Source organism: Osmerus eperlanus, chromosome 10, assembly GCF_963692335.1.
Source record: "Osmerus eperlanus chromosome 10, fOsmEpe2.1, whole genome shotgun sequence".
Classification (NCBI taxonomy): domain Eukaryota; kingdom Metazoa; phylum Chordata; class Actinopteri; order Osmeriformes; family Osmeridae; genus Osmerus; species Osmerus eperlanus.
This window is the reverse complement of record NC_085027.1, coordinates 3,819,529-3,846,810: the sequence shown is the minus strand read 5'-3', so window position 1 is coordinate 3,846,810 and position 27,282 is coordinate 3,819,529. Positions and strand designations below refer to the sequence as shown.

General features: G+C 49.9%; 1 protein-coding gene across 1 annotated transcript in view; it reads right to left on the bottom strand.

The window, feature by feature from the left end:
• The window catches only part of LOC134028286 (protein unc-13 homolog C), a 67,263-nt gene that overhangs the window by 23,005 nt on the left and 16,976 nt on the right, over positions 1-27,282 (bottom strand). The window contains exons 7-17 of the mRNA XM_062471758.1: positions 27,228-27,279; positions 24,847-24,988; positions 23,000-23,169; positions 21,716-21,831; positions 21,405-21,568; positions 18,095-18,248; positions 17,406-17,474; positions 14,335-14,424; positions 12,936-13,064; positions 8,841-8,974; positions 6,286-6,371 (exon numbers count right to left, since the gene is read on the bottom strand). Coding sequence (XP_062327742.1) covers positions 6,286-6,371; positions 8,841-8,974; positions 12,936-13,064; positions 14,335-14,424; positions 17,406-17,474; positions 18,095-18,248; positions 21,405-21,568; positions 21,716-21,831; positions 23,000-23,169; positions 24,847-24,988; positions 27,228-27,279 — 1,306 coding nt within the window. The remainder of the gene's footprint in view (positions 1-6,285; positions 6,372-8,840; positions 8,975-12,935; positions 13,065-14,334; positions 14,425-17,405; positions 17,475-18,094; positions 18,249-21,404; positions 21,569-21,715; positions 21,832-22,999; positions 23,170-24,846; positions 24,989-27,227; positions 27,280-27,282) is intronic.

The window sequence follows — 27,282 nt, the reverse complement described above, 5'->3', positions numbered from 1 at the left end:
CAGAGGAACCGAGATACGGCAGGGAGGGAGAGAAGGCAGGAGCGGTGTGGAATAAAGGAGCGATAACACAAACCCATCTGTGGAAGAGCACAGAGGAGGAGGAAAAATGGAATGTCACTGAAAATGTAAGAGGAGCAGAGCGCTGCGACACAATTGTGTTTGCACTACACACACACACACGGTAGAAACATATTCTGTACACACACTCGAACATAAAAGCCAGGTTTAAATCCATCCCTGCGGGTCTGCATGTCCTGCAGATAAGTACCTGGAAGGTTATTGTTTGTTAAATACCTGAATACCTTCCCTGCTGTCTCCCTTCCTAGCCCTGAAACAACCCTTTACATCATGTGTTTACCTATGCTGGAAGTCATATTTTCAAATGCACAATACCCTGTAATTCTATATGAAACTTCCAGTAGATTAGTGAAAGAGCTGATATCCGGTAGTTGTGTTACAGTTGTCAAAGGAACACATTTCCTTCCAGTCAAACTAAGCTGGGATGAAAGAGAGACAATTTAAAATAATACTCTCTCTCTCTCTCTCTCTCTCTCTCTCTCTCTCTCTCTCTCTCTCTCTCTCTCTCTCTCTCTCTCTCTCTCTCTCTCTCTCTCTCTCTCTCTCTCTCTCTCTCTCTCTCTCTCTCTCTCTCTCTCTCTCTCTCTCTCTCTCTCTCTCTCGGCGATCTCTCAAACACCTTTGCTATCTTTGGCTGTTCTTGTGTGTGTGTGTGTGTGTGCTGCGGCCCTCCATATCACAGTACAGAATACCTCTAGTCGTCTTACAGCTCTCGTATGAGGGCAGAGGGTGATCTGCTGTGACGGTGCCACTTCAATAACTCTGTGGGCACTGCAGGCAGAATACACTCACAAGAACACACGCACACGATCACAAACACACACAATCACACACACAGCTGGCCAACCTGACAAGGGACTGCCCTAAGCCCCGTCCGCCCACGCAGGAAATAAAAAGCAAACACATAAGGCCGTCACACACACAAATGCCAACACCCAAAACACACACACACTTAGTGGACACAGCTGCAGGTCAGTAGGGAGATAAAAAAGCGTGAGGTCAGCAGGTGTTTTATTTGATGTGCGGCCAGCTAGGTCTATGCACCATAAACAGAGAGCAAGGAGCACAGTTCCTGCACACAAATGCACACACACACACACACACTTATCTCCTTTCATGTCTTGAATCAATAGCACCGGCCCAGCGGGGGGCCTCCAGAGAACAGAGACACATCCTAGTCGAGGACTGATTCAACGGCTGTCAGGAAGCCATTGTTTCGGGACGACATTGTTTCCGCGAGCCGGGGGAATCCTGCGCTATCATTCTCTGTCGCTGCTCTAATACCCAGCCATCTTAGGAGATGGAGAGGCAGAGGGTAGGAGCTGGCAGGGAGAGGAGGAGGGTGGTGGTGTGGGGAGGGGGTGGGGGTGGTGTGCAGAGTAAGCCTGGCTTGGATCCTGAGGAGGAAGCCAGGCTTACTCTGCAGGGGCGGCTCCCAGAGACAGGCCCTCCACCTGTTCCAACAGCTTCATCCAGCCCCGGAACATCCTCTTTGCTTCGAACACCGGCGTGTTCACAATTCTGACTGAAAACATCCAGTATTCTGACTGAAAACATCCAGTAGAGGCACGGATTCTGACTGAAAACATCCAGTATTCTGACTGAAAACATCCAGTAGAGGCACGGATTCTGACTGAAAACATCCAGTAGAGGCACGGATTCTGACTGAAAACATCCAGTATTCTGACTGAAAACATCCAGTAGAGGCACGGATTCACATACTCCATTCTCCATGGAGCAGCAAGTGTTTTAACACCTGTTTCATCAGGGACACTAATGTTACTGTAAAATTAGATCATTATGAGATGATACTGAAAAATGAGATTACTCATCAACTGTGGGATTTCCCATGATGAACCTAGATGTTGTTCTGGCAAAACTAGTCACTTGAGACGTCCTTGTGCTGTGCTATGCTCGTCTGAGGTATTTAGGCTACAGTGTGTGTGTGTGTGTGTGTGAATGCGGTCGTGTGTGTGCGAGGCGAGCACATGAGCGTGAATGCGAGTGTGTGTGTGTTCCCTGTAGGTGGTAAACAGTGTGCCTGCTTCCCTGAGGGAAGCGCAGACTAAGGGGCCCTGGTGAGGAAGTCATCATGTTGGACCAACAGGGAGAGAGGCACCTCATTGGGGACCCTCTGCCTCATTGATTTAAAAGTAGTGGATTGTGAGCTGACGGAATTTTCCACTGTGTTTCTCACACCGGTTTCTTCCTCTATCTTTCCATGAGGGGGAGTGAGTGAGCGCCGCCAGAGAGAAGGCAGGGTGGAACTGTCATTCTTTCACAAAGACACCTGTCGCAGTTTTACATACAGCCTCCTGACGCAGCTCCACCACAGAGCCTGCTCATGCAGGTCCACCACAGAGCTTCCTCACGCAGCTCCACCACAGAGCCTGTTCATGCAGCTCCACCACAAAGCCTCCTCACGCAGCTCCGCCACAGAGCCTCCTCACCGGGGACGTGCACAGACATTTGGAGGGGCTATTGCTCTAACATGAAAAAAGCCCGCCGCAGTCACTTTCTTTCTCATACAAGCTGAAAAAGCGATCAACATTTGTAATCCTATATTTATTTACAGTACTATACCACAGTACAGAGTGCACAATAATGTAACAGACTGGACATAACGTAGCTACTGGACCATAGAGCAACTATATGCAAATGTAATTCCTTTCGACACTGAGTAGTGAACTGAGAGTAGTGAACTGAGAGTAATAGCTGAAAGACAGACTACCTTATAAAAACCAGACTGCAAGACGGCACCCAGACCTAATCCATTCCAGGAGTTCGTAAAGAGTGTCGCTCCTGTGCCTGTGAAACCATCGCTGATTGCTGAGCTGCACACATTGAGATTCAATTAAACCAATCCACACAGGACAGCATACCGATAGGCTGAAGATGTTTTTATGGGATGTGGGGGCGCTGTCTCTAATGACACGCTCAGCAGGCCATGTTCATTGCTGCTTGGACTGGGGCAGCTGGTATTAAACTGCAAGGCCTAATCATTGGTCTACTGTGTTTACTAGTCGGACCCACACAGCATTACAGTGAAACCCTTGACTCATTCAGTCACATGAGGGCTTTTATACCTCTCTTTCTCTCCCTCTCCCTAATGTCTGCCTCTCTTTCTCTCTCTCTCTCCCTAATTTAATGTATGCCTCTCTTTCTCTCTCTCTCCCTAATTTAATGTCTGCCTCTCTTTCTCTCTCTCTGTCGTTTGCACACTCTTTCACACTTTCTCTCCTTCAAACTGAAACATAACCACTTGGAAAACACATGCATATTTAAACACTAATTAACACACTACACACGTGCACATTAAAACAGACTTTCCATTTCCTAAATATCTCTCTCTCTTGTTCCTTTTCACACACACACACACACACACACACACACACACACACATACACACACACACACACACACTCACTCACTGAGCCTCTAAAATTAGCAGCATCCATTTCTTTTCCAGTCCTGGCCCCGAAGGCCGCAGAGCAGCATCTCGAAGATGCATCAAAGACATCATTAAGCTGAACACACACGCACACACACACACACTACAGCAAGATGTGGCGCCTCAATTAGGCTCTGAGGGCGTCTCCGAGCACGTCGCTCCCCTCCCTCCTCCCGTGGCCTCTTACGTAAACAGGTCACTCCGAGTTACTTCCGTCCGCTTGGAGGTGAAAGAGAGGCAGCGGCCTGAACAGGGTCAGGGACCACACTCCTTTCCACCTCACTGTTCCCATTCACTCAAACCTTACACACGCTCCGAGCTGCCAGCCTTCACTGACACACACACACAGTCACACTGCGGCGGCTCTGACTGGTGCTGAGGCTAGGTCGGGCCGTCAGTGATAGCTGTGGCAGTTCTGCATCCTGCTTTAGCAGCACCAGGTAAGTCTCAGACCAGGGACAGAGGCAGCTGTCCTGTACCTGCTGTCACACCCAGGGCCACCGCTGGGTTCTGTCCCTGCCAGCCAGCAGGCTGGCATCTGCTGGCTGCTGACGTCACGTCAGACACATACCTAGACACACACACACAACATGGAGGTCTATTGAGTTAGTACACTAATATCATTACAGATCATTTGTCTCGTAGATATAAAGATATTTTCATACATATCAAAGTACATTGGATTGTGCCATTTGCCACTGAAGACGATGCAAATCTGGTAATGATAAATACATTGTCTGGATGTTGTCATCGAATACAAATCAACTGAATGTTGATCTCTGCAATCCAGACAAATGCAGGACTACTTTCAAATGCATGAATTCACACCATTTTTAACACTTGTCAAAGTATATTTACTTCATCATATCTCGTTCCTTTCTATGCGTGACATTTAGATTTCCGTACATAATATTTCCCCACTCCTTAACCTTGCCTAAGAGCCTCCCAGCTTGTCTCTATCAGACCCATCTAAGAACATTCCCCAGGAACACAAGGAATGAGCAACATCCATGCGGTACAGACTGTTCCTGAGAGCCACTGCAGTCCTGCTGCTGTATGGTGTGGGCCAGAGGCTCTGTGGTCACACTCTGATGATGTCACTGATGAGGTGGCGAGGCTTCGGGAGGTGAGGAGGCGTGGACTAGTGACAGGGGGGCATTGCTCATCCCTGTCCCCCGTGCAGCTTACGGACCCCGCGGAGCCACAGGCAGACACGTACACACACACACACTTACATGCGTACACACACGTACACACGTACACACGTACACAGACACACGCGTACACACACACACGCACACACACATACACACACACGTACACACACCATTTAAACACACTAGGACAGCAGCCGAAACCACCCCAGGTGGTCACATGACTCATCCACACACAACAACACGCTAAGCCCCGCATATGTAAACAAGTTAACACAATTATACAAATAGAGAAGCTTGTGTATCTGTGACTCAGATCCACACACACGAACATGAATCCCTCCCTTAGCTGGGTTTGACACAGAGATAAAGCTGTCCTGTGGCATCAGCGGAGAGTAGGGGTCTCTTCACAGCCTAAACACCCACAGCAGTGACAGAGCCTGTGTGCTGTGTGGCTTTTCCTGCATATTTTGTATTTTTGGTTTGGTTCCCCTGTCCCTCCTTTCCCTCCCAAACCACATTGCACAATCCAACACGTGTTATCAACAAATTCCAAAGGCCACCCCACAGCGGAGACGTGTGTGGGGGATCTGCGAGGAGGATGTGAGATGCATGTCTTATCGCTGTCTCGGCACCTGGTTTCCATAGCAACTCAGCCGGCTTAGCGGGAGTGACAAGCGCTCGCCACGGAGATCAGGATAAATCTCCAAGAAGCCCCTTTTTCTTTTTTTACCGGAAGGGTTCACCCCGAAGCCCAGTCCCCCCTCACCTCGGTCTCCGCAACCCCCCCCCTCGGGGACCCTCCGTTCCCACCTGCCACAGGATCTGAACCAGCAACCCTCCAGACCACCTGCTGCCTCTGTGGAGTGCCTCCTAGCAGGTTGTAACTGCATCAGTGAAGACAACTGCTTTTAACTGGCTGATTCATAGCCAAACTCTCTTCATTCACGGCAAAGGGGCTTGTAAAATCCATGCTTTAAGAGATGGGTGTGAGCCAGGGAACTAGGAGGCAGGTTGAATGGTGGGGATGCATGATAGTTGTGTCGTGTGGGAGGTTTTAAATAGACAGATGCACATAGCAATTTTCTGACCCCAATTTGAACCAATTTAGAATGACTCAAATTACAAATGTTCAAATGCACAAGTAGGCTGTGCATGTCAGCAAGTGAATAAATACAGAACAGTGCACATGCGTACACAGACACACACACACACAGACAGTAAATCAGTGTGTCTCACTCCAAGTTGATTCTGGCGTTAATCAATGGGCTATCTCGATCAACAACAACAACAGCAGGTTGTGTTGAGTCTAAGCGGATCAATGCAGAGACAACATGTTACAGTAGTCTCAATAGGCAGGCTGACGGACCACAGCAACTCTAAACCAATTAAAGAAGACAAATTTGCAAACACATTGAAAACACAGTCCCCCCCCCGACCCCCCGACCACCACACATCTCTTTCAGTCTCTCCACTCCACACTCAGTCTGCCTCTTTCATTCTCTCTCTCTATTACACACACAAACCACACACACTCACACACACACACACAGACAGACAGACCACATCCCTGGTGGGCTCTGGATCGATACCATTACTGACCTTCCATAGCATACTTCATGTCCAGGGCAAACAGGCTCCATGTGATTTCTGCGCTGATCTTGCCCATGTTCAGCTCCTGAGGAAACCTGGAAGAATTGAAATGGGATTCCAATCAAACTCATTTCCACATAATAACATGGATGAGTGGCCATCCTGATGGGCCCAGACTGCATGCTCCTCGGCAGGGGGATTTAAACAGATGTGTGATGGGATGGAGCTGCCAATCTACTAATCCAATCATGGAATAATCCCATTTTAGAACATGTTTCATCTAGAGAAGAGGGAGAGAAAGATCTTTCTGTAGAAAGAGAGAGGGGTGAGAGGGAGAGAAAGATCTTTCTGCAGAAAGAGAGATGGGTGGGAGGGAGAGAGTGGGAGAAATATATGCAGAAAAAGAGATATAACAGAAAAAGATGTAGCAGAAAGAGAGATAGAGAAAGAAGGCAGGCACTCATTTGGCAAGTGAATTGTTATTCTGTTATTCCAATGGATTTTCAGTCAAACCTTGAATGGGAGAAGTCAATGAGGTAATTATCCATGCCTTCAGACAGTGATGGGAGGACATTTATAGATGATCAGCCCTGCGCTCAAATAAGGTCATTTTCAAAGGTTTACTTTCACTTCAAGGATCACCGGGTCGTAGCAGAAACATGTTTGTGGAGCAAACCTACAGAAGGAATCATCCCTCCAACATGAAGCTTCCTGTAGCACACACGTACGCACGCGCACACACACGCACGCAAACACACACGCACGCGCACAAACACACATCCTTGACTTCTTTCCACCCTCCCTCCACCCCAGGCACAGACAGAACAAGACTAAGAGGAGCCTTCTTCTTCTCCCCGGGGCTATGAGCAGAACAAACACCTTCCAACAAAAGAAGCTCTCTCTCTCTCTCTCTGCTCTCTCTCTTTCTCGCACTCTCTTTCTTTCTCTCTCCCTCTGTCTTTCCCTTTCCCCTCCACTATTCATACCTCTCTCCTTCCTCCCACATTGGGAATTCCGGGTAAGGAAGGCTCCTGTACGGGGCGTGATAACTGGATCTGACACCTGCGAGGGCTAAACGAGAAAAACGCATATTTGGAGGAGGGGAAACTGGAGCACAGCTTGGAGAGCACAGGGACTGTGAGAGCACAGCTTGGAGAGCACAGGGACTGTGAGAGCACGGCTAAGAGAGCACAGGGACTGTGAGAGCACAGCTTGGAGAGCACAGGGACTGTGAGAGCACAGCTTGGAGAGCACAGGGACTGTGAGAGCACAGCTTGGAGAGCACAGGGACTGTGTGTTCACGGCAGGGAGGCGCAACAAACACCAGCGTGAGGGTCCACAGACTCCCTGCGGCTACACACGCCATCGCTCGTCTGCGTGGGATCGTCTCTTCTGTGCTCTCCATCCAAACGTTCAAGCCTTCAAGCGGCGAGCTGCCATCACTCTGGGCGTGGCCGTTGGAATGTGAGAGACCAGAACATGAATATTGCAGATCTATCGGTAGATGGTGGGGAAGGGAAGGCTCAAGGCATAAACAGCTCCTTAATAAGCATCATAAATCAGTTAGAGCAAGGAGGCAGGGGAGAGAGGGGGAACGAGAGGGCGAGGGAGAGAGAAGAGAAAAAAGTAGGAGGGGCAAGAAGGAAGAGGAGAAGAGAGGGAGAAAGATTCCTCCTTTCCCCTCCCCTGAGAGCACTCTCCTCCATTTTGTCTAGGTCATGTGATGTATTTGGGTACTGATAACATTTGATAGCCTCTCTCTCTCTCTCTCTCTCTCTCTCCTCTCTCTCTCTCTCTCTCTCTCTCTCTCTCTCTCTCTCTCTCTCTCTCTCTCTCTCTCTCTCTCTCTCTCTCTCTCTCTCTCTCTCTCTCTCTCTCTGTCTCCCTCTTTCTGTTGTCTCTCCTTCCATTCTACTCTGAGCCAAAGCTATTCTCTACAGGACAAAAACACCTCGTCTATTCTCCACACCCTCCTTCCTTCAATCATTTAGCTTCTCATCCCTCCTTCTGTTCACACGTCTTCATGCATCCATCCTATACTACACACACAAACTCCTCTCCACCGCGCACACACACTCCTCACCTATCTCCTGCAAACAGTCTCACTCCCGAGCCTGTCTCACTCCCGGACGTGTCTCACTCCCGGGTCTGTCTCACTCCCTAGTATGTCTCACTCCCTAGTCTGCCCCACTCCCTAGCCTGTCTCACTCCCTAGCATGTCTCACTCCCGGGCCTGCCTCACTCTCGGGTGTGTCTCAATCCTGAGTCTGTCTCACTCCCGGTCTGTCTCACTCTCGAGTATGTCTCACTCCCAGGTCTGTCTCACTCTCGAGTATGTCTCACTCCCATGCATGTCTCACTCTCAAGTATGTCTCACTCCCTAGTATATCTCACTCCCTAGTTTGTCTCACTCCCTGTCTTACTGGCCTGTCTTACTGCCAGGCCTCTCTTACTGCCGGGCCTGCGTGTCTTCCCAGCCTGATGCCTGTCTCTCTTCCTGCTGACTCTAACCACCAGCTGGTGGGCAGGTTTGATGTTGTGCCGTGGTGGTTTGGGGTACGTACTGGTTTATGACAGGAGTGTACGCTGTCCGGTCCTCATCGATGACGGACACCATGAGAGTTATGAGTTTAGGCCAGAAGTCCAGGTTCTTTATGGACGGACCCTGCTCCTCACGAGGGATGACCTGCTGGCGAGCCTAGAGAGAGGGAGAGAGAGAGAGAGAGAGAGAGAGAGAGAGAGAGAGAGAGAGGGAGGGAGCGAGCGAGCGAGCAGGAGGGATACAGAGAAAGAGAGGAGAGGGGGAGAGATAGAGAGAGAGAAGGAGAGAGAGGGATAGAGACAGAGAGAGAGGGAGAGAGAGAGAGGCAGAGAGGGGGAGAGAGAGAGGGAGAGGCAGAGGGGGGGAGAGAGAGGGAGAAAGACAGGGAGGGGTTGGTAAAAAAGGACAGAGAGGGATGGAGAGGGATGGAAACAGATGGGGATGAGAGAGAGGGAGAAACCGAGATTAAGGTTTATGGTCGACAGTGCCCACAGTGTGTGGTGAAACTGAATAATAGAGACAGGCAAAAGACCCAAGGTAGACGTTAAAGGGAGAGACTTTGCATGGCAAGGCTGCATCACATCTTTTATTCAGAACATAGCACGACATCTTAACCAGAGTTAAACCTAGCTAGGAGAACCCAGATGAACCCCACCCCCCTCCCATCTAGAAACGTCCATCCACTCTTCCAGTCCCTCCCCCCCCCCCCACCCCCCAAGTGTCTGGCTGCACAGGAAACCCTTTGAAAGTCAGACATTCTGGACGTTTCTCCAGCCACGTGGTCCCCTGGCGATGACACTGGGAACTCACTTCCTCGTCCCAGACTGGAAGGGGGGATTGCGAATCTTTCATTATTCTCTCCGCCATCTGTTCCCCTCCCCACCCAAGCCCATTCTGAGTGGGAGCAGGCTCCTCTGGTCTGGAGCTACAGTCCTGTAAACATCCCTGCCTTCCACCCTGCTGGCACGGGCACAGGCAGGTACCCCAGAGAGGACTAATGAGAGAGAGCTGGGACAGGCAGGTCACACACACACACTTTCTACCTCACACACACACACACTCACACATACATACATACTGTTTACTTTCAAACACAAGCACACCCCCGGTGTAAACACACACACACACACACACACTAGACACCGTCCCATCTGAGAATCTTCTGTACAGAAAGTCTCTAGATAGCGTGTGTGCATTTCTGGTTGAAATGAAATGTGGGTTTGATTAATAGAAAATTGTGTAAAAAATGAAGCATGTCCCTATCGGGTCTTGAATAATACGAGTTGAATTATTTAACAACCTTCAGCGTAATGACTTCAGTCAAGCTTGGAGAGGACGGAGAGGGGGGGAGTTGAAATACAACATGAGGCAATTTATCCTCAATACTGACTTAACACTCTAATAATGTTGTCTGAGTGGGAAAACAACACATTTTTTCACGAGCTGGATTTGCACACAATACCCCGAGTTAGGACGACTGGGTGCCATGCAAATGAAGTGATGATGCGAGGCAGAAGGCACAAACCAGAGCTACATTTTTAGGTTCGGCATTAGCGTGACTGAGTGGATCCGGCTTGACAACATCAACAGCATGAGATTGTATTTGGACGGCGGAAGACATCTTATCACTGTGTTGCTGCCGCAGTGTGGTACAGTCCCAGAGTCTACCTGCAGGTCTGACAGGACGATGTGGTCTGGGGCTGAGGCAGGGGCTGAGGCTAGGCCTCAGGCAGGGGTTGAGGCAGGGGCTGAGGCAGGGGCTGAGGCAGGGGCTAGAGCTGAGGCCAGGGTTGAAGAGGGCAGCTTAATTGCAGATATGAATAATGAAACAAATGCCAAAATGCCACTGCAGGTGGTGGATCTGCAACGTGAAATATTACCCTCTATAAGCGTGTGTGTGTGTGTGTCTGAGAAGGGCACTGAAGGTCGTGTCTTTGCCATTAGAAAGGACACAAGGACTAGACTACAGCGGCGCTCCCCCTGCTCATCTATATTCTCCTTACAGATGTACACGTTGTAAAAGATGATTAACTAGCCCAGTGTCTTCTTCAGTCAACAAATAACCCAAGGACTCCTACCTGTATTCTGGACACAGAGCTGTCAAACAGTTTCGGCCGTACTGTCCCTGGCAGGACGGAGAAACTCGCAGTAGCATAAGGCTAACTATTCTCATTATTGACTATGCGGGTGTAACTAGCATTAATATTAGTAATTTATCAGACGCTCTTATCCAGAGCGACTTACAGAAAATACAGGGACATTCCCCCCGAGGCAAGTAGGGTGAAGTGCCTTGCCCAAGGAAACAACGTTACTTTTAGCACAGCCGGGAATCGAACCGGCGACCTTCAGATTACTAGCCCGATTCCCTAACCGCTCAGCCATCTAACTCAGCATTAGGAAAGCTGTTCATCATGTGTCGCTCAGGGAAACTATCAGCAGCATATGTACCGCTGCTAAGCCAGTCTCTTGGGAGCGACTATCTAGTATGACCATTAGTTCAGCTATTCATCATTTTCTCTCCAGGAACAGAACATGTTGCCTTCGTGGCCATACGGTCACGTAGCTATAACGACTGCGCAACTCAGCTCTTTTCTATGGGAAATTAAGCAGCAAACCAACAGCACTTCACCAATCCTCTCTGTGCCGACCCCGTCTCTCCATACCGAAGACTGGAACATTGTGTTTGTTTCCCTAGAGCTCGACAACTGAAAATGACGGCGGCATCGCCACACAAACGCTCGCTAATTCGAGCCAATCGTAACAGAGGGCTACGTGTTTACACATTATGGGCAAATAGGTGTGGATAAATGTCCGGGAAAACAAACGGAATCCTCTTCAAACAAGAAGAGATGAGAGCGGAGGGGAGCGGGCCCCATGGGCATCCAACCTCCATGTATCTCATAAGGAAAAACAAGCAAGACACTTTTACTGGATCAATTTAAATTCCTTGTCCTCTGCCAACAGGGATTTCACCGAGCAGAAGATCTGGTTGGTTTGAAGAGCCCGTGCCCACGTCACCCAAGTGGCTGCGTTTGAGAAGTGCTCGTATGAACGAGCCGGCATGAGGGGGCACACTTGCGTACTAACGCAATGCCTTCACAGTCCCACACGCACACTTCAACAGTCAATTTAGTTCATATCAGAAGACGGTTATCTCGTATTAAGGGCTACTGGCTGAAAAGAGTAAGTGTGTGTGTGTGTGTACACATGCGCCCACATATGTGATATAGTGCAGGCATGTTTGTCCCTGTGTGTTGGGGGGGAAAGGAGCATGTATCTGTTCAGCACGTGGCCTCCTTCAGTCCCTCCCAGTCAACAAGGCCGGCAAAGAATGCAGAGGAGCAGCCCACGCCCTCATCCTCATCCCTTCCGCTCCCTCTCTTTCCAGTTTTTCCCTTAACTCGGTTTCCTTCTTTTTTTTCCCTCTCTTCTGCTCTCTTTTTAAATCCTCGCCTTCCTGCCAGGCTCTGAGGCGCTGTTTAATCTGCCCCCCCCCTCCCCCCTCTCCCTCCGTGAGGCTGAGTGCTTTGTGACAGAGTTACGTAAGCAGCCTCCGATTGTGACCACTCTTCCAGCGACTGTACTGTACCGCCATCAACGACGCGGCTGTCACCACAGCCATTCGCCACCGCCGGCTTGCAGTGACAGCGGTGGTAATGTGATAGAGCCACCATGTCGGAGGCTACCTCCATTACGGAGGGTATTTCTGTCTAATGATTAGCCAGAGCCAGGTTAGCTCCAGAGGAGGCCATGTCATTCCCTCCGTCGTGTGTGACTGACTGTTGATAAAGAGGTCGGTCGTACTGCCATGGCTGCAGACACAGATGTAATTAGGGAGAGGATCCATCTCTCCGTTCTGGTAATTGGTAACAACCCCTTAGGCTGTTTAAACAATGGAAGCTTATTATTCAACTTCTGCAACTTATTGCACTGCATTACTGCCCAAGAGGAGAATTATATCCTGCGGTGTTGAGGCCCCTTCTCACTGAGAAGGTTTACGTTACGGTGAAAACCAAATGTCTGTGTTTACTTTTTAGGCTAAGCGACCATATTAGTCTGCCAGGTGTGACTGGACAGGGTGATGGAGGAAGGGCTGGGGAGCCCAGGGCTGTTGTACCTGGTCCAGGAGCTGGTTGTACAACTCGTGGCAGTTGTCAAATATGTATTTGTAAGTGGAATCCAGACAGGCTCGTACACAGTCCTTCACCACCATGCTAGCTCTGGGCGGGCTCTGAAGCTCCTGCACCTGAAACACACACACACACACACACACACACACACACAGTGAACAACTACATTCGGAACGTCAGATATGAACACAGGGTTTTCATAAAAATCAACATTACCTGCGCTTGAAAATCTTGCTCGAAGGAACTGTGTTTAATGTGTGTGTGTGTGTGTAGAACACATGACTGTGTGTGTGTGTGTGTGTGTGTGTGTGTGTAGAAGACATGACAATGTGTGTGTGTGTAGAAGACATGACAATGTGTGTGTGTGTGTGTGTAGAAGACATGACAATGTGTGTGTGTGTTGTGTGTGTGTGTGTGTGTGTGTGTAGAAGACATGACCGTGCAAGCTCGTGTGTTGGGCGGTGGGGACAGAAGTGCTTCCCACAGAGCTGTGCTGTGGCCGTGTGCTCCACACACCTCATATACAGAATGTCTGTATGCCAAAAATGACTACATGTAATGTATGTATGCATGGGCTGGACGAGAGTGAAAGCGTCGGTAACACAAAGTGACAGTTTTTATTCCTTCTCTCACAGCTGCCATCTTAGCCGCGCCTCAGCGCTCCCATCTCCTACATCCACTCCCATCAACACGGAGCGGAGATTTTTAACATCGCAGGAGAAAACTAAGCACATAGCCTGCCCACTGGAGAACACACACACACACACAGGCAGACACACACACACACACAGGCAGACACACACACGCACAGGCAGACACAATCACAATACACATCCTACACTCATTTTCACAGCAATCTACTCTGCCCGCACATTGTAGCAGGCGATGCAGTATACAGTACCAATCAAAAAAACAATGTGTAACAGCAGGCATCATTTTCATTAGCATGCATATAAACCTAATCAATGTCTATATTTTTTCCAAGGGCGTTGAGAAAGACACATTTTAAAGCACAGCTGGTGTTGGTACTTTAATGGGAGTGATTTTATCTCAGTAAAGGGCTCAAAAGATCAATCTCAGTTTATGTTGAGTATTGAACGTGAGGACATTTTATGACCAGGATAAGCATTGACGGAAATCTGAATGGCAGACTATAAATTCCCAGATATGCCAATGCTTCAATAGTGGGCATGCTCCGAGATGGAAAGGGAGTCGTACTGGTATATATTAAACATGCAAGGCTGTCATGCAGGACCAAACACCACACTTAGTAAGGGAGAAAATGGCCGACATGGGAGCTGAGAGTGTGAGACTCTCTCACACTCTCTCACACACACACACTCCCACACTGTCACACACACACACACACACTCCCACACACACTACCTTCATCCTGAAGAAGGTGATGCTGGTCAGGAGGTCCACAGTAGACTTGAGATCCTGGAGACGCTCAGGGTTTCCTGCAGGGAAATTATCCTGCAGAGACGAGGAGAGAGGAGCAGTGGTGTCAGAGCGGCTATCAGGAGCCAATCACGGCATGCCACACGTCGCCGTCAGTCAGCCAAACATGAAACTTGATTAAGGAACACAGCCTACTAATCATAACTGAACGACAAAATGTAGAACCGTTTAGTGGACAAGGGAGGTCTCTGGTGATGGAAACGTCTATTCCAGGGCCATGAAGCCATCAGGATGGTCACGACGCCACACCGCATAACAGGGCTGAGGGAAGACCTCGGAGGCCCATGCATTATTGTACCTCATCTTTTCCATGCTGCAGCGCTCTGCCCTGCCCCTGGCTCATCCCTGGAGGGGGGGGGGGGGGGGGGGGGGTCCGCGGAACGCTGCCGTGGTCTGGGGGGGGGGGGTGTTAGCAGTGTGGGCGGGGGAGGGGGGGGTAGAGCTGACATCAGCTCAAAGCTTTCAATGGCCTTCTGATCTGAACTCGGCGTCAAGAGTGCTAAACTGCCTTTGCGGCGTTCGAGAACAGGGATTTCGTCTGGATACACGCTCGATTTTTATGTCCCGTTTTATCTCAGGAGGATTTTCTAACAGTTGTGCCAGGGGAGCCGGAGAGGCAGAAACTGAGGTGTGGCTGCGATAGAACTACACCGGCTGGCAGGTAGCAGTGGATTTAGCAGGGAAAGCAATTTGATCAAAGAAAAACATGCCCTCTAAATGGCACTCAAAATGCTTCTGAACCAGCAGCTTTGCCCGGAGCGTGTTTGCTGTTGGCTGAGTTTGTTGCGTTGTTGTCGTGTGGAGAGGATACGCGAAGCCCCTGGGCTTGTCTTATCAATGACGGGCTCCACATTAGCACTCTCCTAAGAGCGCATCTTTGTCAGGACCCCCTTATTTTGGGGGGAAAGGGTGCAATTTGGAGGCAACAATGTTTTCCAACAGAGAGACAAGCAGAAACAGCCTCTGGGGAGAAGCGAGTCAACACAAATCCCACGGCATGAGACACAGGCCGGCTCAGGGTTACAGAGGGTTTCACAGCAAGAGGAGCCTTGTGGATGACTGGGGAAGGTTCATGATGAGTATATCCAGTACCATGTTGATCTTAATACTCATGTTGGCAACTTCCCATTCTCCAACCCAAATTGATGTCACACTATTGGTGATGTCCTCCACAATCTCTCCGATTGAATCTCTCTGAGATCGCGGCAAAGGCAGAATGAACGGGGAGTGCACTGGATTGCGTGTCGACATGTAAGAGCCAGTTGCGGTCATGTGCGTGTGTTTGTGCACATCTGCGTCGACGTCTCCTCCAGGTGCCGCTCTCTCAGGACCATCCAGCGGCCCTCAGCCCCCCCGCCAGATGTCTGCATCAAGGCACATCGCCTTCTGCATCCCTCGACGTCCACGCTAGAGCAACATCACAGACACTATCTGTACCTTACATCTATTCATAGCCCCACATCCTTCATCCTGTCTCAAAGCATCCAATACCGTCTCCCTCTCAACCTGCTGTGGATCTGGCCCTCGGCCCTGCAGTCGAAAACACCCCTGCACCAGGACAAATCAGTTGTTACAGGGTGTCGCTGCGTATTGTAATCCCCGGTAAAAAGTTGAAGGTGGAAAACGCCGCTGCAGCATTATGCAGAATGCCAGCCGGCCGCCCTCCACCTCTCCCTGTGGGTTTTACTCCTCTGTTTTACAAAAGCAAACTCAATCTACCTCAGAATATCATTACTGGGAAATCCATATGGCAAGCAGGGAAACTGATCTGATTCGTATTACTGTCCGCCTCTGTGTGTGCGCGGGCGTGTGTGTGTGTATGTGAGCGTGCAAGAGTGTTTGCTTTTGTGTGTGTGAGTCAGTCTGTGTGCGAGTGTGCTTGTGTACGCCTGTGTGTGTGTGTAAGCCCTGTGCCGTGTGTGTGTGTGTGACAGCAGATCAGAGGAGGAAGGCAAAGCCAAAGTGATATTCTCTAACTGCTCCCGCTGAACGAGTCAACACCTGACGGCCAGGCAATCTAGAGAGGAGAGGCCTCTCTCTTTCCTCTCTCTTTCCTGTCCCTCTCTCTCTCGTCCTCTCCCCTCTCCTGCTCCTCTCACGCAGGCAGACAGCGGAGGCTGGACCAGCAGAGGCGTGGCACTGCCATCTCACGCTGCTTTCCGCTGAAAGGCTGGGACGAGCCGGAGACCGAGCACAGGAGCCTCACCTTCCGTGTCCCGTTAAAGGTGAGTGTGGCATCTGTCACCACTCCTCTGCCCCATCCATGACTACAGAGTACAGTGCAGAAGAGACAGTGTGTGCTAGGCTGTGTGTGTGTTATAGTAGGCTGTATGTGCGGGAGGCTGTGTATGTGTAAAGGTTGTATTTGGGAGGTTGTGCGAGTGTGAGGCTGTGTGTGTGTGACACACACACACACAGGAGGCCTAGTGTGTCTGTAACAGGATTACCGGTACAGGGATCGTCCTGGGAGATTATGCATGTAATGATTTTGATCTCCCTCAGAACAGTAGCTGTCCAACCTAAGAGTGGCAGATGGCACATCTCAAATGACTCGCCTGACAGTGTTCATGACCAAAGCACCGCCACCTTACTGTACAACCTGTTGTGCAAAGATAAACTTGCCTTCCTTCGACAAACAAACACACACCTACAGTGAAAGATTCCCATTGGACAATTATCGCCACACACACCTCCTTACATATGCATCCGAGCACATACACGCAAAAACACACACACGTGTGCCATTGCGCCAAACTAACATCCACCGTCACGCACGTACAGTCTCAGGTGTCACGCACAGCTGCTGTGTGGGACTAGACTGTGGTTGTCAGTCGGTCCAAGAGCGCAGAGCTGATAGATCACTCCTACGCTCCTCAGGTGAGGTCTTGAGAGAGCTGCCACATCACATGACAACAGGCAGGCTCGTCCCAGTGCTCCCCTACAGACACATACACATGCGTGAAGGCACACACACACACACAATCACACACACTTACCCGGTACTTGGAGAGGTCAATCCTCAGTGAGTTGTGAAGCTGATCCAGGAGTTTGACAAATTTCTCCCTCTGCAATAGAGACAACGCCAGTCAGTCTGTTCCAGTTCCCCCTTCGGGTATATCACTCCAGACACGACAGAACTTTACAGGGAAACATCCCCCCCCCATCCCCACCCACCTCCCCTCTCAACAGGGTCTTGAAATATAATTATGCTGTGGGTGGAAGCTTCATAACGATCTTAACAGCACACTCCTGGTGATTTGTATCTGAGCCAGACTCTTAGGAAACAGACCTGCAGTCGGCATCGCTACAGTATGAGGCGCACATCTTTGCAGTAATGATATTGTGGAAACATATTAAGCCAGGGGGAAATCATGAAAAGGGAAGAAAAAAATCAAGGCAAATATACCCTTAATTATCTTTACAAAGAAAAAATCAATCGTGAAGCAGGAATAGCTATACATTGATTAAAGGTAGCTGTAGAACAAATATTACTGGTAAAGGGGAAAACATCAAATACAATGTATTACGTTTATTACAAACACACACACACAGCACGGTCGAAACGCTCCAGCATTGGTTGCAACATTTACAAGAGGCGAGATGTTCAATTTGATGTACAGTCCCAGCTGCAACACATGAACAATTACTGCCTAACACCGCCTGAGAACAGCCGGCTTGGTCTCACCCCAAAGTTCGAGGCAGCAAATCGATCCGAGGCCGAGATGTTGGTGGTGGCGGTGGTAGTGTGGGCGAAGTAGGCGTTGATGTTGGCCAGCAGGTTACTCATCACCGCGGGAACGCCAGGGCACATGTACTTAGAGGACAGACAGGAGAAATGCCTGGGAGAGATGAAGAGAAAGAGGAGGAGAGAGAGAGATGAAGAGAAATAAGGGAAAAAGAGAGGGAAAGTCATAGAGAGAGAAGATAGAGGTTGTGGGGTGCAGGGTAGAAGGTAGAGAGGGTGGAAAAAAGAGAGATTGGGAAAGGCGGGGAAGAGATAGGGGGAGGGAGGGAAATGGTGAGAAGAGAGAGAGAGCAATCGTTACACCTCTGGAGTACCTCGGGCAAATGAAATCCACTGTTCATTCACGTAGCGATTGTTGCATCGTCATTAGATTGCTGTCAAATTGAACGCGGCTGAAGGTCAAAAGGAAGAAGAGGGGATTGTGTTCTTCTGAATGAAACACAGCGAGGCAAGCAGCTCTGAATAGCTCTTTTATGGGCGCTTTTAAGTGTAGCACGAGTCTCCCAACACATCAAAGGCTGATTGAGAAGGTGAGGTGGAGGGTGTGGGGGGAAGGTCTCCTAGAATGGCGTAGTCCTAGGGTAGTACAGTACCCACGGTAACCCCCGCCTATATCAAGATCCCAGCGCCTCCAACACGAAGCCCAACGATCTGTTTCAGTGGCGGGCTTAAACGGTTGCCTAGCTACAAGCTCCTCTTATAGCCATTGTCTGTTATTTTTTTACCTCCTTCATTAGTCTTCCCGACACAATGGACGAGCATGAAACAAGGGTCTGCCCTACCACATTTTAAGGAACATCTTTTATCACGCACGCTCGCACACACACACACACACCCTCATACCACACACCCTCTTTGCCATCTGCGACAGGCCTATCTAGCAGTAATTTGGTTTGCGAGGCTGAGACACGCATGCGGGTTGGAGAAGAGATCTGTTTTCGAGGAGAAGAAACAGATTCTCATTCCGACACTTCTACTTTCCAGCAGCTCTGGTCGTCTGGTCTCATTCACAGAGCTGATTCACACAGCCCCACACAGCTCCGCACAGCTCCACACAGCTCCAAACAGCCCCACACAGCCCCACACAGCTCCACACAGCTCCACACAGCCCCACACAGCCCCACACAGCTCCACACAGCCCCACACAGCCCCACACAGCTCCACACAGCTCCACACAGCTCTACACAGCTCCACACAGCCGCACACAGCCCCACACAGCTCCACACAGCCCCACACAGCCCCACACAGCTCCACACAGCCCCACACAGCCCCACTATGGCTGCGTAACCGACGGCAACCAAACATCTGGACGCCCAGAATGTTTGCGGAATAAGCACGGCCCTCGGCTAACACCCAGAGGCAGGGGGCCGTATTCATACATGAGCGACGATGACCCCGCCCCTCTGCCTAGCCCTCACCCTACTTCAGCCTCTCTCTCTCTCTCTGTCTCTCTCTCTCTCTCTCTCTGTCTCTCTGTCTCTCTCTCTCTGTCTCTCTGTCTCTCTGTCTCTCTCTCTCTCTCTGCATCCGCTGACGTCAGCCCTTCAGGACTGTGTGTGTGAGAGAGTGTGTGTGAGCGTGTGTTAGTGAGAGAGTGTGTGTGTGTGTGTGAGCGGAGGTTAGCTGAGAGATGTAGCGAGACGTCACCTTTTCTACAGGGTGTGTGAGGGACAGAGGAAGTTGGGTAAAAGCTCTGTGCAAATAATGATTCATTGCAGATTACAGACCTACTGCTCCTTCTCTGAGTGCAGAGGCTCGCACGCACGCACACACACACTCACTCTCTCTCATTGGGAGGCCTAATTAATTACTCTGCTTTCAGCCTCCAAATTACCCAGAAGCACTCTTGTGGGGGGGGGGGGGGGCGAAGAGCGATGGGGAGCCATGACGGCTTCCGCTGAATTCCCACGGTGCTTTGAGAGCGAGATGCTGCATCTCAGGAGTGTGTGTGTTCTGGAGTCCTTCACCTCCTCTGGTCGCCCGGACCCCGCTACAATAGCATTTACATGTAGTCATTTAACAGACGCTCTTATCCAGAGCGACTTACAGTAAGTACAGGGACATTCCCCCCGAGGCAAGTAGGGTGAAGTGCCTTGCCCAAGGACACAACGTCATTTGACACGGCCGGGAATCGAACAGATAACCTTCAGATTACTAGCCCGATTCCCTAACCGCTCAGCCATGCGGTGGAGTGTACATACGCGGCGCATAGCTCCACAGCGGTACGTCCAGTTTGATCACGCATCAACTGTCTCTCACACTGTCTCTCGCTCTCTCTCTCTATTTCTCACACACACACAGGCACACACAGGCACACATTTTAGAAATAGAATGGAAAATGGGAAGAAGAGAAGAACAGAGAGAGAGGGTCAGGGGATGCCCGGGGAGGGGAAGCGGGGAGACAGGGAGTAAAGAGAAAGAGGGAAGAGGGAGAATGAGAGAGAGAGACAGGAGAGAGAGAGGCTCTACGTAGACACTGCGTGATCTACACAGCCATCACGTCAGCAGTGATTCGGAGTCAAGGCTGTGCCGTGTATAAATTCCCGTTGAAGTGTAATAAGTGTCGCTGTGAAAAAAGGCTGCGATTAAGCGAAGGGGCCGGCCTGCAGCATTAATGTGGTAACAGGGCTACTTACTGATATGCCTGTCTGCTCTCAAATAACCTGCCATGTGGCTGCTATCTTTCAAACGCAACACACTGTCACTGGATTTCACATACCTACAGACAAGACAGCCCTCAGACAGACACACAGAACAACAGGCCGACTGTCAGAAAGACAGACTTACTTATTTGGGTTTCAGAACAGTGATTTAGAATGTGCGTAAAACAACTTTTGATCACTACCTGCAGTAAAAAGTATTCCTCTAGTGACCCAGGATGACTTTCCTTATTATGTACTTGGATGTGTGTATTTTATGTGTTTGTGTTTGTGTGTGTGTGTATGTGCTAGTGTGTGTGTGTACCTACTGCAGGATCAATGCAGCCGAAGGTTAAGAGGTTTTGCAGGAGAAACACATTCAATCAATCAAAGCTTCGCAAAGTCCCACAAGGTCCCAGTTTGCTGAGAAGACATCTTTACTACAGCCATTCTCCTCTGCTCTCACGCTCTCCCCTCCAACTCTCCTGTCCTCCTGTCCTCCTTCCCGCCACCTCTCTCCTCATAGCCCTCTCCTCTGCTCTCCTCCACTCTGCTAAATGAGACAGAGATGAATGGATGAGGTGGAAGCGATAGATCAGGGTGGTACTAACGTCATGGCCTGATAGATGGACTCCACCCCGTATCTCATGGCGAACTCGTCCACGATCTCCTGGGAGACGTCGTCGTAGTAGACCTTCCACGCCTCGTCGCCTTTCACCTCCGGGATCTTCACCGCTCCGCTGTTCTTCATCTCCGTCAGGTAGTGGAACAGGTTCTGGAGGAAGGAGGACAGAGGAACCAATGAAGAACCTGAGCCACAGCCAGGGAGACACCCAGGCAGGGAGACACCCAGGCAGGGAGACACCCAGGCAGGGAGAGACCCAGGCAGGGAGAGACCCAGGCACGGTTGCTTGGTTGGTACCTCGTGTAGACAGGTGTACTGGCCGTGGGGAGGGGCCACCTTCTCCTCTCCCTTCATCTCCACGCTGATCTTCAGCCTGATGGCGCCAGACACTGCCGACTTGTCAGTCCTCTTATCTGGAACACAACCACACTGGTCAACCCCTGCCTCACAACCACACTTGTCAACCCCTGCCTCACAACCACACTGGTCAACCCCTGCCTCACAACCACACTGGTCAACCCCTGCCTCACAACCACACTGGTCAACCCCTGCCTCACAACTACACTGGTCAACCCCTGCCTCACAAAGTGACAACGGAACTCACCTTTGAAGATCACAAACTATACTAGTCAAGTCCACACTAGACACGGCATATCATTGGCTTGACCACGACTCTTTATAACAGACTGTCTTTTTCCGTCTCTCCCTCCCTGCAGCAAAGTCAAAATCGACAGCTGTGAAGTGTAAAGGCTGTCTGAAGTAAGGTATGCTGCTGTGTCCTGCAGCCTAGAGGGCACACTTGTGTATACACACAAACAGCACCTGCAAACATACACACACACACACACACACACACACATCATGCACACACACACACATATAGAATGCACAATCTCTCAAGCGCACACACACACACCTCCATCTGTCATATAAAGCAGGGAAAATACCTAATAACAGTCACTACCCATCACAGCTGCTAAAGCTGGCCATTGTTCCGTCTGCGTCACCCCAATCTGCCCTCCTCTGCCACCCAGGTCCAGTCCTGGTCGATCCACTCTGGGTTATGTATTTACTCAGGCGATTCGATTACAATAACAAGCTGGCTGGTCAGGAGGTGGAGGAGTGAAACGCACATTAACGTTGTTCTGGAAAACAGAACAGCCCTCGAAAAAACACAAAGCCCGCAGCAGCCTGGTTGGGAGAGGATGTGGAGAGGGTGGCGGGTGGAGGGCAGTCGGTGAAGTGGGGAGCCACAGTGGCGTAGGGCTGTTCAAACATTCACGGCAAACATTTAAAAACCACTGAACTGCAAAGGCAGAGCGGAGGTCAGTAACACAGGAAACTGTTATTATTTATTTTTTAAGCTTGAGAGAAGAACAAAAGCCTTCTCTTCAGATCGGCGGTGATTCATACCGATGTGGGAGTCCCATTAACCACCCTGTTGCTGGAAGATATCCAGGACTAGAACCCTGCTGATGTTCCCCACACAGGGATGGGACACCCTCAGTGTTCAGGGTTCCTCCTTGTTCTGGGTGTGTCGACCAGAGGGAACCAGAGAGAAAGCAGAGAGAGAGGACGTACCCAGGTTGTACCACACGTCCATCTCTCCGCTCAGCATGCGGACCTCGATGATGGTCTGGCCCAGGAAGTCGTCCGACTCCCGTTTGAAGTGCTGCTTCACGCGCGACTTGATGTCGTCGTCCTCGTCCCAGACGCGCACCTTGATGCGGTCGGTGGCGTTGTGGCACTCGCTGGAACCCAGGGAGACACAGGGAGGGGGAGAGGGGAGGGGGGAGAGAGGGGAGTGTGTAGAGAGAGAGAGGGGGGGGGGGCGAGAGAGGGGAGGGGGGGGAGGGGGGGGAGAGGGGAGTGTGTGGAGAGAGAGGGGAGGGGGAGGGGCGAGAGAGGGGAGGGGGGAGAGGGGGGGGAGAGTGTGTGGGGACAGGGGGGGTGGTGGGGAGGGGAGGGGAGTGTGTGGGGAGAGGGGGGGTGGTGGGAGAGGGGGGGGTGAAAAATGATATTTCTCTCAGTGACATCTAATATCACGTAGCTGTTGAATAGATCGGGAAGCAGTCATGTCTGCAGAGTCCAACGGCGAGGACAATCATACACACTCCGCTCCAACGCTTCTGCTAGCAAACCTGTGGATTGGAAACTGACTACTCTGGGGAGCACACAAGCGATACAAAAAAAGTGTGTGCATGTGTTTCGAGTGTGTGTTTGTGTGTGTGTGTGGTTGCAGTCTGCTATTTTTCAGAGTGTGACCTTTGATTGGAATAATAAACAAAACGCTATTTGTCTCAATCCACTCCCCTCGTTCTCTCTCCTCTCTCTTCCCTGTAACTGTCTCTTCTCTTTCCACTCATTTCTGTTTCCATTCCCTAGATCACCCACAAAAGTGCATGGCATTGTCAAGAGTGAAATTGGTTTTAAATATATTATGTTCAGAGTGGATTCCTCAGAGATTCTCTTTGCCTAAACTAAATTGACCTTTGGCTGGAATAAACGGATGGAAATAAACAAAAAGCTCTACTTTTTTTTTCTTCTTTCTCTTCCTCATTTCTCACTAGTTTTTCCCCTTCTGCAGCGGTTTCCCTCCCTCCCTCTCTCCCTCTCTCCCTCCATCCTCTACATCACCCTCCAAAACACTAGGGGGCCTCTACTGTCAGCACAGCAGAAGTGGTTTTAATAGTAATGACTGTAATGGATTGGAGGTGTAAAAGGCACTTTATATTGCAAGAGGTCAGATTATTGTGATGGGGAAATGATTATTCAACCCACAGATTACATTATGCTATCAGAATATTTGTGTGCCCAAGACAAACGATCTCTGCGGTATTATTATGTCTTCTAATCCCCAGAAAGCACAGCCAGCCTTCGCTGCAGTATCTCCTGCCTAACACGGAAATGAATCCACTCTGTTTATCTGCATGTGTGTCGGGAATATTTAACAGCAGCTTGTATACAATCTCACCACAGGTTCCCTGTTGGGCCACGCCCATGAGGGCTATCAGACAGATGGATGACTCGCTGATTTACCTGAACACATACACACAGAGGGTCATCCTGCCCATCGAAAGCTTGATCGTCATGGAAACTGAAACCAAGCAGACCGCCTCACACACCCTTCCTCAGGGATGGGATAGTCTGCAGCTTTGCTACAGTACAGTTCTGGAGGCTATTTACACAATATCAGAGACAGTCATTACAAAGTAATACTGTGGTACTATTGTGGATGTATGACACTGTGAGGTACTCTGGTAAACAAAAACGACATCTCTCTGACTTGGGCCCAAAGCCATGTGTGAGGCAGTAACACTGGAGACCACACACACACACACACACACACACACACACACACACACAGCAGCCTCTCTGTTGAGGCTGCCATGCACGACTCGTCCACCGGAGGCAGGACAGATACTCACAAGAAGAACTTCTCGTCCCAGACAGGGTTGAGGTTCCCGAAGATGGTTTTGGTCCTGCGTTTGGTCTTGCCCACCTGGACGGTGACGTAAGGATCGCTGGAGCCTGTCTTGTCCTTGGCCTGAAGGCCCTGGGCACACATCACTGGGGGGGAGAGGGGGAGGTGGGAGAGGGGGGGGAGAGAAGGGGGAGACATGGGGTTGACGTATTAACAGACAGACCAGGCAGATCTTCATTATATAAGAGCTTTTCAGGCCAGCCAGGATGAGTGCAGTCCATCTGCATGTGGAATGTCCCCGAGTCATAAATCAGTGAACATCTCTCCTGTAATATGCTCATTATTGTTGAGAGACTAAACTCACTCAACAGACAAACACACCGGAAAACACGCTTTAGACTACATTGTGGACATTGTGGAAGGCCAGAGTGAAGCTGTAGTATTTCACAGTACCATAAAAGGAAAAAGGACACTGGGCATTAAATATGTATAAGTGACAGTTTAAATTATTCAGAGAACATATATCCCACAGCCACACACTGACTGGGATTGGTGGGCACGGCGCAGAAGGGTTTTGACAAATGAGAAGATACGGGCTTTCTGGCCCGCGGGCTGCTGGGAAATACAATGAAACTACCCCCGTCCAAAACAGGGAGAAATGGAAGAGGTAGAGAAGTAGGGCAGGAGAGAAGTGAGGAGGAGAGAGAGGAGAGAGAGGAGGAGAGAGAGGAGAGAGAAGAGGAGAGAAGAGGAGAGAGATGAGGAGAGAGAGGAGAGAGAGAAGGAGAGAGGAGAGAGAGAAGGAGAGAGAGGAGGAGAGAGAGGAGGAGAGAGGAAGAGAGAGGAGAGAAAGGAGGAGAGAGAGAAGGAGAGAGAGGAGGACAGAGGAAGAGAGAGGAGGAGAGAGGATGAGAGAGAGGAGGAGAGAGGAGGACAGAGGAGGAGAGAGAGAGAAGGAGAGAGAGGATGAGAGAGAGGAGGACAGAGGAAGAGAGAGGAGGAGAGAGGATGAGAGAGAGGAGGAGAGAGGAGGACAGAGGAGGAGAGAGAGAGAAGGAGAGAGAGGATGAGAGAGAGGAGGAGAGAAGAGGAGAGAGATGAGGAGAGAGAGTAGGAGAGAGAGGAGGAGAGAGGAGGAGAGAGAGGAGCAGAGAGGAGGAGGAGCGAGGAGGAGAGAGAGAAGGAGAGGAGAGAGGAGGAGAAAGAGGTTGAGAGAGAGGGGCAGATGTGAGCAGAGAGGAGCATGGATGGATAGATTATGGTAGGCAGAAGGCATGTGTTGTATTTTGGACCACAACCACTGCAAAATGGTTGTTGCTTCAGGTCCAGTGCTTTTGTGTCACTGCCACGGAGTCAGGCCCAGCTGGTCACTGAGCAGGCATTATGGGAACTGGAGTCCCTTCGACAGATGCAGACGGTTAAGCTGACCGGGTTGATTTTTCAAACTGATACTAAAACTTGACAATGAGAAAATCTTGGCTATAGGAACACATGGTTTTGTGTTTTGCATCCTGTATTTGAAATCTCTTCCTTCCAAGCCTTCCTCTTGACCAGTATCACGCACCACTAGTAGATGCAACACCTTATATATGGCAAATAAGAAAATATCTGACAGATAGACGGTGGGTGAAGACATGACAAATGTCTCAATTCATGTATAACTTATATTTAAGTTGAAGCATCTCACAGTTGCTGTGAAAGTCAGAATCAATGACGCCCTGTGTTTATCAAATGAATAATAAATAAATAATGGCTCAATAAATACATTCTAAAAGGAGAAATTCGATAAACCCTGAAAGATAGATTAAAGCAAAGGGCCGTCTCTCTCTCTCTCACACACACACACATATTGATACTGGCAGAAATGCAAGCTGGGCAATAAGTCAAGTCTCGGCTGGGCCCGGTCTGGTAACCATGGAGATGGCATGGTCGGGGAGTGGGCTCAAGCAGGACAGCAGAGCCACACCCGGAACAGAGGGAGGATCTATGAGAGCCCACTGCATCCCATTCCAAAACCATATCTTCTGTATTAACGGATGGTAATCATCAATAATAAATAACTATATGTTATCTACATATGAAAATATCAGAAATATATCTGCATATCAACTTAAATATCAGAAAGCAGGTTTGTGAACCTTTGAAGCAGGCTTGTGAGACATGAACATGGTGTTGCTATTGGTGACCTGTCTTGCCAGTCTATATTGGAGATCTACATCACATTGTAAGTATTATATGGTGAGTCCTGACATTGATAATGTATTTAGTGGGAGACGGTATCTGGTATCAAGTGGTTAGGCACAAACAGTGGGGTTGCACTGTTGGAGTGATCTGTGTGATGTATGGTGAGAGCGGTGACAGTGACAGGGTTGTGACCAGGCTGACCTGTGATGGTGATCTTTGCGGACCACTTGGAGGTCCCCTCCAGCACGGCCTGCTT